Source organism: Diprion similis, chromosome 6 (assembly GCF_021155765.1).
Source record: "Diprion similis isolate iyDipSimi1 chromosome 6, iyDipSimi1.1, whole genome shotgun sequence".
Lineage (NCBI taxonomy): Eukaryota > Metazoa > Arthropoda > Insecta > Hymenoptera > Diprionidae > Diprion > Diprion similis.
Window position 1 is genome coordinate 23406418 of NC_060110.1, and position 17188 is coordinate 23423605.

The window sequence follows — 17188 nt, forward strand, 5'->3', positions numbered from 1 at the left end:
TGAGTTAATATTTGTAAAAATATTTCTTTATTTTTACTGAAAACATTCGATTAAACTTATGACGAAAATTTGTACTGAAATTTCAGTCCTTCAATCAGTCTGTATGGTTTTAATTACCGTAATTTCCAATTGTAGTATGCGAGAAATTATCGTATTCCAATTTCAGACCAAAAAACATTTTTACATCACTTGCAAGTTTATTTTTATTTATTGTTATTTATTGCTCATTCAAAATTTAACCTGAGGAAGAAATTTTTCTAAATATAATTAGGAAAAAAATTTACGTGATGCAAACGCCGCAGGATACGTCGAGTAAAATAACCAAGTATATCGGCAACTAATATGTATATTTTTTTCTATTTTATTAGCACTTTCTACGATCAATGAACGTTACATCGATTGTTGATGGTGAATTTTTCATAAATCATAATTATCGTTCTCAAAGTAATGAAAACTGTTATATCGTAGGATTATATTCGAGCGCGCCTAGATTAGGAACGCGTCACTCCTCAAAAGCATACTATACAACTTCACCAGGAAGCGTAACTCCTGGTTCCAACAACTAGGATATTCCCTCTTAGCAACCCATTCCCGAATTCTTCGTCGGGGTTGTCATTGGTAAATAATCCGAACCGGTCTAGCCGTATCCGAGGAAGGCGTGACAGCAGGCGTCGGCGGAACGCGGCCTTGTCGACTTAGAATATCGATAACAGCTTCCCCGGTAAAACAGCGAAATTGAATTTTTGCGGGCGTAAAGACCAAAGTTTCAGGCTCCTAAAAATGTTTTTGTTGGTACCGGATCGCGATTTCCTCGGTCAGGAACAACGCGTCTTTTGCTCGGAGTGCGAAGGGCGTCAAGACACATGGTCCGCGACTCCCGCAGTTTTCGAGACACTCGACAGTGCAAGGTCAACCGGAATTTTTGTAAAATCTTGCCCAGAGTTCACAGAACCTGGTGACGATGTGGTATTAGTGGGTCATCGGGGAAATAGCTCAGGAATCCGACGATCGATGGTGTACCCAGTGCCAGGCCTTCCGACGCTGATCGAGCGCGCCGCGTGAAACGTTCGGGGGGCCTCTCTCCATGGTCCGCGCTCCGTTATACTACCTACTGCTGTATTCTCGCTGCCACAATTCTCGAGTATCAGTCAGTTAGTGAGCGCATTGAGCACGACCAATTCAAAAGCTTTCCGCAGTCACGCAGTCATTCCGATATTCTATCGAAAAAGCAAGCTGAAGAGAAGATGGCAGACAAAGTAGCAGCAACGGCAGTCGCCGCTAGCCCAGCATCAGCAAGCCCAGCAGCGCAGGCCACACCAACGAAAAAGGCGGCAGGAGCCAAGGCAAAGATCCCTCGTGCCAAGCCAGCGCATCCACGGACTTCTGACATGGTTACCAGCGCTATCCAAACTCTAAAGGAACGTGGAGGTTCATCCCTGCAGGCTATCAAGAAGTACATCGCGTCGACGTACAAAGTAGACGCTGAGAAACAAGCGCCGTTCATTAAGAGGTATCTGAAGTCAGCTGTGGCTACCGGAGCTTTAGTTCAGACCAAAGGTAAGGGTGCATCTGGGTCTTTCAAAATTCCCACCAACAAATCCGACGCACCAAAGCCTAAGGTAAAGCGTGCTGCACCGAAGGCTACTGTTCCGAAAAAGAAGCCCGCTGCATCGACTGTTGCCGCAGCCAAGAAGCCTGCTACCGCTGTCAAGAAAGCTGCAGTTGCCAAGAAGCCTAGCGCTGTAACGCCACCCACGAAGGAAAAACGCAAGGCAGCCAAGAGCCCAGTCATTAAATCGCCGAAAGTGAAGAGCCCATCGAAGGCTAAGAAGGCTGCCAAAGCACCAACCAGCAAACCCAAGGCGCCTAAACCAAAAAAGGCGGCAGCAGCAGCACCCAAGACCGCAAAACCTGCAGCGAAGAAGCCAGTTGCATCAAAGAAGAAGTGAATTCGTACCACTGCAATGAGTCATCTCTAACAGAACACCAGAAAAATAATTATCAAACGGCCCTTTTCAGGGCCACTAATGCAGTTCTATTGCAAAAGAATCGATTCACACTGTACTTTAGAGGAAAATTAGTACTATTTGCAACACAAATTAGATAATTGCAAGGATGAAAAAAATTTGAGCATTGCGTTCGAATTCACTCGTATATTTTGCCATTATAGTTGACGTTGACGAGACGTAATTCGAGCTTGAAAACCAATCTTGTCATTAATCAAAATCCGACTTCATTTATTGCAATATGCGCAAATTACATCAATTCAATTCAGCTTCATCTTTAAATCTAACGCTGTATAAATTTCCGTAGTATGGTAAATCCAGCAGACTAGGGAGACATTGAGGCCATTCTCAGATACGCAATACTACGCCGCAATTTGACCCTAACAGGTCATAAACGGCGTAACATTTTTTTTTAACTCGTTTTCGAGTGTAGTCACTGGTTGAACATCACATGTAGAGTAAGTGGAACATTATGCTTGATCGTACCGTATGTTTGACGACCTTAGTAGTCGTTTAATTAGCAAATAGATTGATTCGCAGCAAACATAAATGAAAACGAGGGTAAACGATGTAGGTATGCACAATTTTTCGACACATACGCTTTTCTCTTCGTCCGCAATTTGATGGACGCCGAATGAATTGTTGTATGTCGACTAACCATACATACGACTGTACATTTTATTTCTCAGCATTTGAATGCGACTATGCACGCCTACTATTCACTATATGCGTTGTTCACAAAAGTACGTCTCGAAATTGGACAATTTCAAGAGGCAATGCGTCGTAACGTCACGTTGCCATAGCACACGACGCAGATCACGTGTATGAACGCATGCGTTTACATTTTTTCCCTCAAGTTGCGAGCGTTACGTTTTCTGTCTTACGCGTCGACATGAGTTCCAAACTTCTGTACTCCAAGTCGTCGGTGCAGTAATATCGGTCATGCTTTATGAATTCGATTGGGGAGATATGGAACGAGACATGGAGCATACCAGTGTACTCGCTTCTACGCAATATAACGAATTCGATTTCAAACGTAATAAATTTGTGGCCCTGAAAAGGGCCGTTTGGTTGGAGAGGTTGAAGGCTCGATGAATTAGGCACGTTCGCCGCGGATACGACGAGCTAGTTGAATGTCCTTGGGCATGATGGTGACTCGCTTAGCGTGGATAGCACACAGGTTCGTGTCTTCAAAGAGACCAACGAGATAGGCTTCGCTGGCCTCCTGAAGAGCCATAACAGCAGAGCTCTGGAATCGCAAGTCGGTCTTGAAATCTTGCGCAATTTCACGCACCAATCGCTGAAATGGTAGCTTGCGGATCAACAGTTCAGTGCTCTTCTGGAAACGACGAATTTCACGCAGGGCGACGGTTCCTGGGCGATATCTGTGGGGCTTCTTAACTCCTCCAGTAGCAGGGGCGCTCTTACGAGCTGCCTTAGTGGCGAGCTGCTTCCTGGGCGCCTTTCCTCCAGTAGATTTACGAGCAGTTTGCTTTGTACGAGCCATTGCAGACAATTCGTGATGCTTACAACGCGACAGACGCAGCAGTTATGAGCGTTCAAGTTCCGGATCTCCTATTTATATGTTCGTACGACGACTGTAGTGTGCGTGGATTGGTCGGCGACTGAGTGGTGGGGGGTTCGCTATGAACGATGCGTTATGCAGCTGCTACGCCGATTTGCCACATACACAGATTCAATGCAGATCCAAGATCGCTGACGGCTCGCAGAACTCACAATGGAAGGGCCCTTAACTATCCTCACCGATTTCGTCCGGATTTACAGTATAGGTATGTAAGACTAGAAATAAAAGTAATGCAAGTGGGATCACTAGATGGCCAAGCGTTGAGAAAATAATATTTTTATCGAGGACCGGTCAATACACTAGTGCATTCTTGTACGTTCACAGTATAGTTTAAAGCAGCGGTTGGCGCGCCGCAAAAGTTCGAATTTGTGTGAGAAGGATCGCAGCTTCGAGTCCCACTGCGGGACTTTCTTTTCATCTTTGACTTTCAATATTTACGATACTTACGCCATAAATGAACCAAAATAATACTTAATGTATCCTCAGAGCATACAGATGCTCTAAGAATGTATGGTATTTAGTTATACTTTTACGAAAGGCATCGACGTGACGTTCTCGTGTACGCTTTAATTACAATCCCCTCCTGTAAAGTTATTCGCAATCCTAAATTTTCCATGATTATGCATCTTTAGAAATAATGCCACCCGATGCCTTTGTAAAAGTATAAGTAATTACAATACATTATTCATTATTTCGGTTAATTTGTGGCTACGACGTAAAGAAAGAGAAATATTGCGTGACATGAGATTCGGCTCGATATTCCTTTTGATGAAAGTAAGAAAGAAAAGAAATATTCAAGTTGATAAACAGTAAATTGCAGGTTATAGCAGTACCTGGACGGCTAGTCATAAGGCTAAACTTTTCTAAATATATGCATGTTGCTTTACAATTTATTGTTGGCATTATTCTTGCATGAAGTATTGCTTTGTAAGATATACTTAAAGTAGTCACGAGCCGATAAGCAATCGCAGCTGGGGTGCACGCCTGGAAAGTATAATGTCTCAGGCTGGCTATGACTTCGTTATCACTTATGCGACACAGACGTCTGATTTGAATGGAGGAAAACTTGAAAACATATAGAAATGTAGCAAAGAAAAGACTGATTGTGGAAAGTAAAATCCCCTAAAAAAGTATTGTACGCAGAAAAAATTGTTACTTTTTTGCATGTCTACCCAAAGATGAAGATTATTTGGAAAAAATATAACTGTTATCAGCATAATCTCAAGAATAATGAATTTTGTAATGTTAGGTATGTATTTTTAAGTTCATAACTTCTAGTCAAGTTTCACTATTTGAGTCACAAATCTTGTACAAGGATAAAAAGAATATTCATATCTTGAAAGGATGCAGTTTTGTACTTATACCATATATATTACATCTACATATAATGCATGCTTTGTAACACAGACAAATTTGTGACTAACGGCAGATAAAATTTTATCTCTGTTTCTGCAGAACTGATCATGAATCGTCTCACTGTCTGTTAAAGTTTGAATCGAGAGGCATGCAGAACCATCACAGACTATACTTTTTTGCCATCCACAAAGTAATATACATTGGTTTTTGTTGAAAACGTTGAATACTTTTGCTGCAACACTCTCTGCTGCAATAAAGATTCGAAAAAATTCATGCCAAACTTATATCCTTTTCAAGAATATTCAGGCTAGTTTCATCAATTCATTTGATCATTCTCAACACTCTAAAAAACCAACATTTTTCATTGAATCAATTCTCTTATTATGTCCAGCAATGTGTTCGCCATCATTGTACCAACACTACGTGTTGCCTAGTATAAACTCCGGCTTGGATCCAAAACCAGATGGATTCTACTTGAACGGGAAGAAAATTTCGATACACAGCGGTGCCCTCCATTATTTTCGAGTTCCCCCGGCTTATTGGAGGGATAGATTGAGGAAGTACAGAGCAGCTGGATTAAACGCCGTAGAAACGTGAGTTTTATTCATTCTCGCAACGACATTACCAAAGATTCTTCATAAAGTTCCTCATAAAACTTGCTAAAGGTGTGAATTTTTTTTTTCAATTTTCCCAGCTATGTTCCATGGAACTTACATGAACCGTTGAGAGATGTGTATGATTTTGGCGACGGAGAAAATGATTTTTCCGAGTTTCTTGACGTCGTTAAATTTGTCAAGATGGCACAAGAAGAAGATCTGTTTGTTATTGTCAGACCAGGCCCTTACATTTGTGCCGAATGGGATTTTGGAGGACTACCAAGGTATAGTATAACTTTCTTATCAATGGTTCTCACTAGAAAAATCAAAGAAACTTGAAGAAAATTAATTCAGAATATCTATTTAGAAGGTATCTGCTGATAATATGTATGTACTATTCATTTTCACCTATTTTTAGTTGGATTTTAAATGAAAAGGGAGTCAAGGTGCGAACCTCTGAATCCAAGTACATGAATCGAGTCACTTGCTACTTCAATAAACTTTTGCCACTTTTTGCTGATCTACAATTCACAAGAGGTGGATCAATAATTGCTTTTCAGGTAGATGAAGTTATGTGTTTCCAGGTGTGACTGAGTGAAATGGAAGCGATATACATAGAGATCAGTATTTTATAATCACAAGATTCAGCTAAAAAATGTCAATATACTTAGATACTCGACAGTCTAAAGCAATTATCATGAAAGTGAACGCTCAGAAGTACAAATTTGATTTTATTTTACTTAGATTGAGAACGAGTATGGTTCGATTAACGAGGATGGAACAGTTCCTGATATCGAGTACTTGAAACAGCTCAAAGAAATCTTTGAGAACAATGGTCTGGTTGAGATGTTCTTTACTTCAGACACACCGAGTATTCGAAGAGATGATGGAACTTTACCAGGAGTATTGCAGACCGCAAATTTTAAAGTTGATCCAGAAAAGGAATTAAATCTCTTGAACGAACTGCAGCCCAATAAGCCTGCTATGGTTATGGAATATTGGACTGGTTCCTACGATCACTGGCTCGAACCACGTGACTTGCCAGAACCATTTGATGGTAAATTTAACATGAATTCTTTAAATCAACAATCAATCAGGATTTTATATCTGGTAGGGTATTAGAAACAATGAAATTACCGAATGTTTTTCCATCAATTGGATTACTAAAACCAAATTTTGCCCAGATTTCTATAGACTTTTATTCAGTGCGCGAAATTGTTATGTCTTTTAAAGCAAGTTCCATACATAAAGCAACAGGTGATCCAATGAAATTATTCTCCACTGAATGCTACGTTTCATATTTCAGTTTATGCGGATGTCCTTGAGAGGATCTTGCTTTTTCCATCATCAGTTAATTTCTATATGTTTCATGGTGGTACCAGTTTTGGTTTTATGAATGGCGCTGATGTTACCAAGAATTATCAACCGGATGTGACAACTTATGGTAAGACTGGAGATCAAACTCATATTCAGAAATCAGTTCGGAAATTGTGTTAGTTCCCCTTCTTAATTGGGCCAAAATGATGTAGTCTTGATATGTGATCATAAGCATGTTTAATGTTTATTTGGTAGATCAATATTCGTACTGTGTTATCTTGTCTCTTTTTTCTTAGTAAGTAATTCTTGCTGAGCTGCTGGCTCTTCTCTAGTGCTTGCTTAATACGTATTCTGAAAAATCATTTTCCAGATTATGTCGCGCCGCTAACAGAATCAGGTGACTACACAGAGAAATATTACAAAACCAAAGAGATTTTAGCAAAATATCAAAGTGTGACAACCAAATTACCAGACTTACCTGCAGTATCACAAAAGGTAGCTTATCCCACTCTTGAAGTACATGGACATTTGGACTTTTGGGATATTCTTGATCAGTTGGTAGGTTCTTTTCACTTTAGAAGGTAAACCTGTATACATTTTACATTTGGCTAATTGGGTATCTTATGCACAGCCTGCACACTTGAAGGTAAAGCTGCCAAGTGTGATCAATATGGAAAACTTGCCAATTAAAAATGGCAGTGGTCAATCTTATGGCTACATAAATTACAGGAAAAAAGTAGGATTGAAAACAACATCTAGTTTAAAAATCTCTGGGTATGTTCAAGACACAGCAATGGTTCTTCTTGACGGAGAGCTGAAGAGCAAACCGCTAGAAACTAAAGAAGATATTAATGGTTTTGGTTACTGGATGAAGAAGTAAGCTTGAACACTCACTAGTTGGATAAGTGACATTTATTCTCAGTTGATAAGTTGCTAACGAATAAATGAATTTTTTCAGAGATGCCGAGCTGACATTAAATTCTGATAAGGCCGAGGAAAAGACTTTGGACATTATTGTAGAAAATTGGGGGCGTGTCAACTTTGGTGTTCTTGATGACTTTGATCAGAGAAAAGGCTTGTGGCATGGGCCAGTTTATCTCGATGGCGATGAGCTAAAAGATTGGGAAATCTATGCTCTTGAGTTTGATTCTAAGTGGGCAAAGTCCCTAATTAATTGGAAACAGGGACCTTCTATTCATAAGAAATGTCCATCCATTTCCCGAGTTATCTTAAACTTGACTGTACCTCAGGATACGTTTATCGATTTGAGAGGCTGGTCAAAGGGCTTAGTATTTGTCAATGGTTTTAATTTAGGCAGGTACTGCCACCTCGGACCGCCGAGAACCCTCTACTTACCAGCTCCGTTACTTAAAAAAGGCCAAAACGAAATTTTAGTGTTTGAACACTTTAAGCCAGACGTGAAAGTGAGCTTCCTAGATTATCCCATACTCGGGAATCTAAATCCGTAAAATAAGCGAAAATGCAAGAAACAGAGGTCACATATATATCCTGCTATTTGTATACACATAATTGTACCCTAAGACAAATTTCTGTGATCATTAATGTTTGACGTACTAGCGTTTTATTATATTTTTTGCTTCCTACGGCCAGTAGGTGTTGAAATACGTAATATTTCTTCTACGAGAATTTGATTAATTGTGGCAGTGACGTCAAACTGTATGCGAAAGTGTTTACAGTTTTTGTTACATTACTTATTTCATACTGTTAAGGATTAAATGTTTTATAATATTGTTACAAAGGGTGAAATGACCCGTTTTACCCCCCGTTCAAATGATCTAGTAGTCGGCTTGTGACGCAAAAAGTATAAACGTTCTCATGTTATAAAATGAATAGGGTTGCTGTATCAACCACTATTATTATAAAAACAGTTCTGTTTCAGACTTTAAACTAGAAACATGTATTGCCATTAAAAGCATTCCTCCAAATATTTTACTTAGCGCCTTTTATTGATTCCGTTAACTAAGCTCACGAACCCACATTTTATTTGAAACGCGAGTCCATTTCAATATGTATATTATCGTAACTACTTTACAAATGAAGAAATATTTTCAACGATGCACGTGAAAAAGTTAATGCTTACATAAAAATTCTCTCTATCGATATAATATGAGACGTTTGAAAAGGGTAAGCATAATAGTCTAATTCTGAATGTCTCATTCGCCTATGGTTCAAAAACGAGAACTCATCGAAAACTTTGGAATCCCTAATTCATGCCTGCTATCTTACAATTCATATTTTTTATTCAAATCATTTCCATTCCTTATTTGGTCTTACACATAACGTATGATTTTTGGAGCCAGAAAATAGAGTTTCGTATTATAGTTTTTTAAAGTCTATATATTGTACATATATATTTCGTAATTTTAAATACATATTTATGCAGGTCCCATTAATCACCTGACACACCTGTCATGGCGTCCGAGGCAGCCAATCAGAGTCAGTCTAGCGTTGAGCTAATATTTTGGTAAACAAATTACAGGCTATGCCGGCGTCTCGTGACGTGTCACAAGGATGACACGTGAGGTATGCAGGGGTCTTATGACAATTGTTGAAAGAGCATTATTATTATGTTTTTCTAGATAATTTAAATATTGCAGGAAAAGTACGTATCATGAAATCAATCTAAGGTGTTCCTCGCTACACGTCCGCCAGTTCTCAGTAAGGCGTCATTGTTTATTTATAAGCAGGTATGTATGCACGTAAAATTTATTACAATTTTTCGATCATACTTGCGTTTCAAACAATCAATTAAACCATTCGCATTATTTATAGTGTAGTAAACATTGTTTAGCTACTCGGTTCACGCCTCTTTTTGCCACCATGTAGTAACAATTGAACATATATTTTGTCCAATTTTTCACCAAGAATTTGAAAATCTTGATATTTTTTTTCGCCATAACTATATTCTCTGACTTTGTGTAATTTGTATTTGTCAGATATAATAAATTAATATAAAAAGAAAAACCACTCACACAAGTCTTCGTTATGAAAGTTATTCAATTAAAAATCAAGTACTATTGAATACTTATCTGATGGAACTTTTGTTACTTCTGAATAGATAGATTTACCATTTTTTTTTTTTTTTTTGCATCCACCTACTGCAGAAAATTATTTCAAACTGTAACACACAAAATCTATTCATTGGTTCTGATAAGTTTTGAAATTTTATGCATGGTTTAATTGGATAATCTGGTTTGATGCTATTGTTGTTCGATATAATTGAAAAGAATTATTCTTTACAGTGTAAATTAAAATATGTTATACTATCAGGTTCGTAAAATTCTAATGTTTTGCTGACTGTTGAAAGAATGCTGCTACCATCTCCAGTCTCTATGTTCAATCTGTAAATTTAAGATTCAATATTTTCCACTGGAGTAAAGAAATAAGAAAGACTGTGAAGTTTGCGTCCGTTTGAAAAATATGCAGGATTGCTTTACTAGTTTATCTGATAATTCTATATACAGCATTTTTATTGTGCACAAAAATTATTTGTGGGCAGATATCTAATCATTCTTTTAGTTAATCTCTTATCTTAAGTAGCCATAGTCCTTCACAATGATAGACATACTTGCTTTCAGATTCAATAAGTTGACTTCACCTCACAGTTTCCATTCACCAGCTGTGAAAACTCTTCAGCCAAGGTAATTTCATAGCTCTAATTTGTATAAGATAAAATGTTTGTGTTCTGAAGTAATTAACTAATATTAATTTTCTTAAAATAATGCTTATTTGACAAGTTTTATTTTATTTTACCAGTTATGAGTCTACCGACATTGTACCAACACTATGTGTCACCCAAAGTAAACTCAGGCCTTTACGCTAAACCTGATGGATTCTACTTGAATGGGAAAAAAATTTCTCTTCACAGCGGAGCTCTCCATTATTTCCGAGTTCCTCAAGCATATTGGAGGGATAGATTAAGAAAGTACAGAGCAGCTGGTCTAAACGCTGTGGAAACGTAAATTTGAAGTTCTATTCATTTTATTGTCAATCCTACCAAAAATATATCAATTTATTTCCTTATTCTTACACACTCAAAATCTTCAAGCATATTCCGATTTTTCAATTAATTTTCTTCAGCTATGTTCCATGGAATTTGCACGAACCCCTCAGAGACGTATTCGATTTTGGTGACGGAGATAACGATTTTTCGGATTTCCTGGATGTCGTTAAATTTATCAAAATTGCACAGGAAGAGGATCTATTTGTGATCGTTAGACCAGGACCTTACATTTGCGCCGAATGGGATTTCGGTGGACTCCCAAGGTTCGATCACTTAGACCTTGATGGTGAACATAAAATCATAACAGATTATTTTCACAATGATGCATTTATTGTAGATACCTTGATTACCATTATATCTGTATGAATGGTGAACAACTTCCTGCTTGAACTCACAGCCAACAAGCGAAATAATCTTCTTTGAATTTTTTAGTTGGATTTTAAACGAAGAAGGACTGAAGCTGAGGACCTCTGAACCAAAGTATATGAAACGAGTTACTGATTACTTTGACAAACTTCTACCGCTCTTCACTGACTTACAATTTACAAAAGGGGGGCCAATCATTGCATTCCAGGTAGATGAAATATCACTATAATAAGTCTCTTTGAGTAAAATGGGTGCAATGTGTACAGATTTACGATCACAAAATCACTTAAAGAATGTCGATATTTTTGTATAAGTAGAAGACTTGAAGATACAAAAGTTATTTTCTTTTACAGATCGAGAATGAGTACGGTTCCGTTGAAGAAGATGGAACAGTTCCTGATATTGAATACCTCAAACAACTTAAAGATCTGTTCGTAAATCATGGCCTTGTTGAAATGTTCTTTACTTCGGACACGCCGAGTCTTCATAGAGATGCTGGGTCCCTACCAGGAGTATTGCAGATGGCAAACTTTAAAGTTGATCCTGAAAAAGAGTTAAATCTCCTAAAAGAATTGCAACCCAATCAACCAGCTATGGTCATGGAATATTGGACTGGTTGGTTCGATCACTGGCTCGAACCGTATCATTCCATTGAACCAGTTCACGGTAATTTTAACATTATGTCTTTTTGCATGAATAATTAGGTAATTACTTTGCGCTATTTCCCTGAGAAGATAGTTTTTAACATAAGTACGTGAAATTTCAGATTGGTCAATGCAATGATTGTATGAGTACCTATTTCATATTTCAGTTTATGCTGACGTCCTAGAGAGAATTTTAAGTTTTCCATCATCGGTTAATTTTTATATGTTCCATGGTGGTACTAATTTTGGATTTATGAATGGAGCCAATGTTTTTGAGAACTATCAAGCGGATGTAACAAGTTATGGTAAGACTAAAGATCAAACCGATTTGTACAACGTTCATAAATTGTATTTGCAGTTTGAAGTTTTGATCAGATAAACTCAATGGAGTAATCTTTTGATATATGATCCTAGGTATAATCATTATTTATTTGGTGGATACATATCTATATCACATTGCGTAATTTTATGATTGCTTCTTGGTAGATAATTTCAGTATAATCTGAGGAAAACAAGTTCAATAATTATTTCTAATTAATTAAAGTCTTTAGCTGTTGCTCCTTCGGTTTTTAATTTTTTTTTAAATTCTCTACTGTAATTCCATGATCATTATTCGTTTTATAAAACTTTTTTCCAGATTATGATTCGCCAATCACTGAATCGGGAGATTACACACCGAAGTATCACAAAACCAAGGAGATTTTGGCAAAGCATCAAAGTGTGATAACCAAATTACCAGATTTGCCTGCAGAATCATCAAAAGTAGCTTATCCCACTCTAAAAATATTCGGTCATTTGGATTTCGAGGACATCCTTGATCAGTTGGTGGGTATTTTTCTCTTTATCAATGAAACCTGCGACTTGTGCTGTTTTGCCTCTTGTTTCTTCAAATATCTTATGTATTACAGCCGGCAGATTTGAAGGTGAAATTACCCAACGTGATCAATATGGAAAACTTGCCAATTAAAAACGGCAATGGCCAATCTTATGGATACATAAACTATAGGAAAAAGGTTGCATTGAAAACCGCATCTACCCTGAAAATCTCTGGACATGTCCAAGACACAGCAATGGTGCTTGTTGATGGTGAGCTGAAGAGCAAACCACTAGAAACTGAAGAAGATATTAATGGCTTTGGTTACTGGATGAAGAAGTGAGTTTTAGCACTTACTAGTCAACTAAAGACGTATATTTTCAGTAGATAAGACACTAACAGGTGAATCAATTGTTTCAGAGACGCTGAGTTGACATTGAATTCTGATCAAGCTGGGGACAAGATTTTGGACATCGTGGTAGAAAATTGGGGACGTGTCAACTTTGGTGTCCTTGCTAATTTTGATCAGAGAAAAGGTTTGTGGCAAGGGCCAGTTTACGTCGATGGCAAAGAGCTGAAAGATTGGGAAATCTATGCTCTTGAGTTTGATTCTAAATGGGCAAAGTCCCTAACTAATTGGAAATTGGGACCGCCCTCTATCAGCACGAAAGGTCCGTCCGTTTCCCGATTCGTCATAAACTTAGCTTTACCTCAGGATACATTTGTCGATTTGCGAGGCTGGACAAAGGGTTTAGTATTTGTAAACGGTTTTAATTTGGGGAGGTACTGTCATCTTGGACCAACAAGGACCCTTTACTTGCCAGCTCCCTTACTTAAGAAAGGCCAGAACGAAATTTTAGTATTTGAACATTTCAAGCCAGATATTGAATTGAGTTTCTTAGATTATCCTATTTTGGGAGATTTGAAACCCTGAAGTAAAAAAAAAAAAACTGAGAAAACCAGACGTCATCTCTGATTACAAGTGTCATTTTACACCAGAATACCTGCCAGGAACATTTATTTACAATTTCGTCAGCAGTGCACTCAGTGTTAGCCACATCAAAATGAAACTTCGTGATGCTTCATGAAAATAGTTATTGAAAGAAATAGCGACAAAGCATTTCGTACTTGATGTAATTTTTTTAAATACTTATGCAAATATTGATGAAGTTATTTTTTTCTAGTAAAATATACCACTAAATATATTCACAGAGCATTCAAACATTAAAAAATAAAAACGAATGAAACATACCGAAACGCTTTAGAAATAGTGTAATCAGATTCAGGTATTCTTGACGTTTTCTTAATTCTCAATATCTTACAAATATAAGAAAGCAATTCATTAAATACGTAGAAAAAAGCGATAGACAATTGATTATGTTGTATTATTTCAATCTGTATTATACTTATATAATAATATGAATGATACCTATATATTTATACATATATCTATGGAAAAAGTAGAATTTTAGCATACTTTTTCTACTGCGGATCCCTGTACAACTGGATTTATTGGAAAGGGGTCTACTTGCTGAAATTTGTTAATAAAGAAATAAGGGCTTACAGCCTTCAATGTTACATTGCAATGGCTTATCCAAATTTTTCAATTCGTCATACTACATATCAATATACACAAGCTACCATTTTCGCAACGTTGGCCCATCCTGTACCTGTGTATCATGGGTTAACGACCTGCCCATCTACCTGCTCATGCTGGTTCAGATCCCATTCCCCTGTTCACAGGCATTAAACTTCAGGTACTCACAGTAGTGAGAACTTTGCTAGACTACCTGAAACCTAAAACTCGTATCTATACTTCTTTTTTGTTGTAAAAATGACTGCTCATGTATTGTGCCTAACATCTTCCGGAGGAATTCCAGTTTTTGTCCGAAAAAAAGGGGACGGTGATATGGTACAATAAATGATTTTTAACCCAAAACTTCATTGCAGTATAAAATCTGGAAGCGGATTCACTCACTGCAAATGCGAAAATATACTTTAACGTTAATTGGGAATGCAATTATTCTTATAGTCGTATCTCTCTACATTGATAGCAAAATTTTTTGTTCATATGCAAATGACTGAAGTATAGGAAATGATCTAATGTTCAAAGTTATTGAAGAAATTCACCTTTTACACGATGTCAAACTATTTCAGATAACGTTTTCGAAAATGGCATCGCTGAATGGTGTGCACATGTTTTTGAAGTCCCAGAACATTGAACTACTGTGCACAGACATGCCGGACACGAATGTTGTCTGGAAAGAATTCGAAGATAGCATATTACTGATAGCCATAGCCAGTGGTACGACGAATAATGTTCTGAACAGATTTCTAGAAGCTGTTTTCAGCGCGATGATCCTCATCGTTGGCATAGATGAAATTAAAAATCCAAGGAATGTTGAGAGGTTGAAGCGAGACCTGCGCGTATGCAATCCAATTATTGACAGACTACTCGAGTGCTTAGACATCGGAGATCGGATATGCACCAAGACGGACTTGGTTGACATGACTGATAGTATTATGAGTCCCGAGAATCACTTGCTGCAGGTATCGAAGTTACCCGTTCTTTGTATACAGTAGAAAATATCTCATTGTTCTGAATTTTTTTAAGATGATTGTTTTATCAATTGAAAAAACATAAAAACAAATCCTGCAATTCTATCACAATCAATTATCTTATGAGAGAAATAGCAGGTGTACTTGATTAACCTACTGGAATATTTAATTGTAATATGAACAACACCAGCTAAAAGATAATGTGACACGCAGATCATTTTTAAATGAAAGAAATTTTAGCGGCCATCATATTAATTTCTATGTTTATGTTTTGTATCAGAGCTGCCTTGAGGGGTACATGGAATGTCTGGATTCTTTGTACGGCTGCGTTTTGGTGCATGGCTGCTTGGCGGTTGCAACTGAGAGTTGGTGGTCTTTAGACCCAATTGAAAGAAAATTGCTGATAATTGCAGCAACTTGTGATGGAACTTGCACTGCAAGAGATCTTCCAGTATTCCTGCCAAATAAGAGTCCGAATGTATGAGATAATCATTTCAATGTTTAGAATTGCCTACGTGGTATAGCACCGAAAATCTAAAATAGATGCTTTAATGCTTCAGACTAGCCTTGTAGTTAAGAAAAAAATAATTGATTTCAGGTCGCTTTCAGGTTAGTCTCTGTTACTCTAGTGAATCACATTGAAGTCCTAGCTTTGTGTGGACCAACACCTGAGTTGGCCGAAACGGAACGATTGGCTATTCAGAGTTGGCGGAGTAGTATAGACATCCTGCGAGCTGCCGAGCAATGCTATCCCAGAAATTTTCCTGCCAGTGTATCATTGGATTCTGAGATACTAGGGTAATAGAATATGAAGATGATTATATAGTAGAGTTACAGTAGTAAATTTTGCTTTTCATGGAAATAAACCAGAGATATAGAATTTATTAAAAAGTTCTTCGCTTCCAGATTTTTGTTGGCCAACCATGTGATAGGAAAATTTGTTCTGAGTCGGAATTCGCAAAACTCGAAGAACCGAGTCAGTGGCACACACAGATTGGACATTTTGAGAACGTTTTACTATCAAGCTGTGGAAACATTTTTGCTCTCTGGTCCATCCTCGGATCGCGATACTGAAGAAACCGACGAGTCGGTAAAACCATCGAAGCCGAAACACGGGCAGGTATTTGAAGGTGCTAAAGAAACTTACTGGTGTTCAGAGTTTCACAAATGTCATGCTCTTAAAGAGGGCGACTATGTCTTTTGCGTATTATATACGTCCATAGTTCCTACACATACGATGAGACTTATTTCCCAAAAAACTCTCAAAACGCTTCTTGCTGATAAACAAGTTTTTTGGTAGCAGTTTCTTGAAACGTTTTTATTTTAATTTTATAGCGAAATAATTTGTTCTGCTATGAAATATAAAACAGTTGTTAATATTTTTATAATTTCTAAAAATAAGTCTAGTGAATAATCAGAATTAGATACTTTATTTTTTATTGTAAGATCACGTTATGACGTTATAACGTATACTAGTGGTACCAGAAAACTTATTTTTGTCTAAAAAAAAACATGACTTTATCTTGTACAGTAAGAATAAAATTTTATATCAGTATTATATAATATTCATTGATTTTTTATGGTAAAACATTACTCGAATGGTAATACCTCTTTTTAGCCAGCTTACATCTTTTACTGTAAATATAACGAGCTATCGAACCCTTTTATTGTGATTAAATTTACAAAACAGCAGATTTTTCAAATCTTCTGTTTTCATCTCTCGACTTATTGGTTTTCGCTTACATAATCTTTCTTACTCGAAATAAATTAAATAGCCGACAATATTGTGTTCCACCGAAGAATACCTCCTCTATCTATCGTTCAAATCTCGATTCGAAGCTTTTCTCCTAGGTACATTTTGCCCCCTCGCCCCTGCATCAAGAAATAATTTACATTTGTGGATAAAAATCTGCATGGCTGT

The 17188-nt window shown here is 37.3% G+C and overlaps 4 protein-coding genes across 6 annotated transcripts; 3 read left to right on the forward strand and 1 right to left on the reverse strand.

Annotated features, from left to right (window-relative positions):
• Positions 1 to 1149: 1149 nt before the first annotated feature.
• Positions 1150 to 2089, forward strand: LOC124406702 (histone H1-like). The gene has a single exon (XM_046882229.1). The coding sequence runs from the start codon at positions 1245 to 1247 to the stop codon at positions 1947 to 1949; it is 705 nt and encodes a 234-aa protein (XP_046738185.1). The 5' UTR covers positions 1150 to 1244; the 3' UTR covers positions 1950 to 2089.
• A 958-nt stretch (positions 2090 to 3047) lies between these two features.
• Positions 3048 to 3537, reverse strand: LOC124407074 (histone H3-like). Its single transcript, XM_046882892.1, has one exon. The coding sequence runs from the start codon at positions 3511 to 3513 to the stop codon at positions 3103 to 3105; it is 411 nt and encodes a 136-aa protein (XP_046738848.1). The 5' UTR covers positions 3514 to 3537; the 3' UTR covers positions 3048 to 3102.
• A 169-nt stretch (positions 3538 to 3706) lies between these two features.
• Positions 3707 to 13715, forward strand: LOC124406935 (beta-galactosidase-1-like protein 2). Of its 3 annotated transcripts, XM_046882623.1 has the most exons (10): positions 3707 to 3796; positions 5339 to 5540; positions 5642 to 5827; positions 5962 to 6103; positions 6288 to 6600; positions 6850 to 6987; positions 7231 to 7418; positions 7492 to 7736; positions 7819 to 8022; positions 13333 to 13715. In XM_046882623.1, exons 1-10 carry the CDS (start codon positions 3745 to 3747, stop codon positions 13640 to 13642), a joined length of 1980 nt encoding a protein of 659 aa, XP_046738579.1. In that variant the 5' UTR covers positions 3707 to 3744; the 3' UTR covers positions 13643 to 13715. The 3 variants fall into 3 exon arrangements, with proteins under 3 accessions (XP_046738579.1, XP_046738581.1, XP_046738582.1); XM_046882625.1 differs by lacking the exons at positions 3707 to 3796; positions 5339 to 5540; positions 5642 to 5827; ... (4 more) ...; positions 7492 to 7736; positions 7819 to 8022 and adding exons at positions 9490 to 9568; positions 10638 to 10839; positions 10962 to 11147; ... (3 more) ...; positions 12532 to 12719; positions 12803 to 13047 and having other exon boundaries at positions 13129 to 13715; XM_046882626.1 differs by lacking the exons at positions 3707 to 3796; positions 5339 to 5540; positions 5642 to 5827; ... (4 more) ...; positions 7492 to 7736; positions 7819 to 8022 and adding exons at positions 10503 to 10522; positions 10638 to 10839; positions 10962 to 11147; ... (3 more) ...; positions 12532 to 12719; positions 12803 to 13047 and having other exon boundaries at positions 13129 to 13715.
• Positions 13716 to 13930: 215 nt separating this feature from the next.
• LOC124407190 (protein fuzzy homolog) lies at positions 13931 to 16634 on the forward strand. Its single transcript, XM_046883064.1, has 5 exons — positions 13931 to 14620; positions 14866 to 15258; positions 15548 to 15745; positions 15866 to 16065; positions 16174 to 16634. Exons 1-5 carry the CDS (start codon positions 14543 to 14545, stop codon positions 16565 to 16567), a joined length of 1263 nt encoding a protein of 420 aa, XP_046739020.1. The 5' UTR covers positions 13931 to 14542; the 3' UTR covers positions 16568 to 16634.
• Positions 16635 to 17188: the final 554 nt, after the last annotated feature.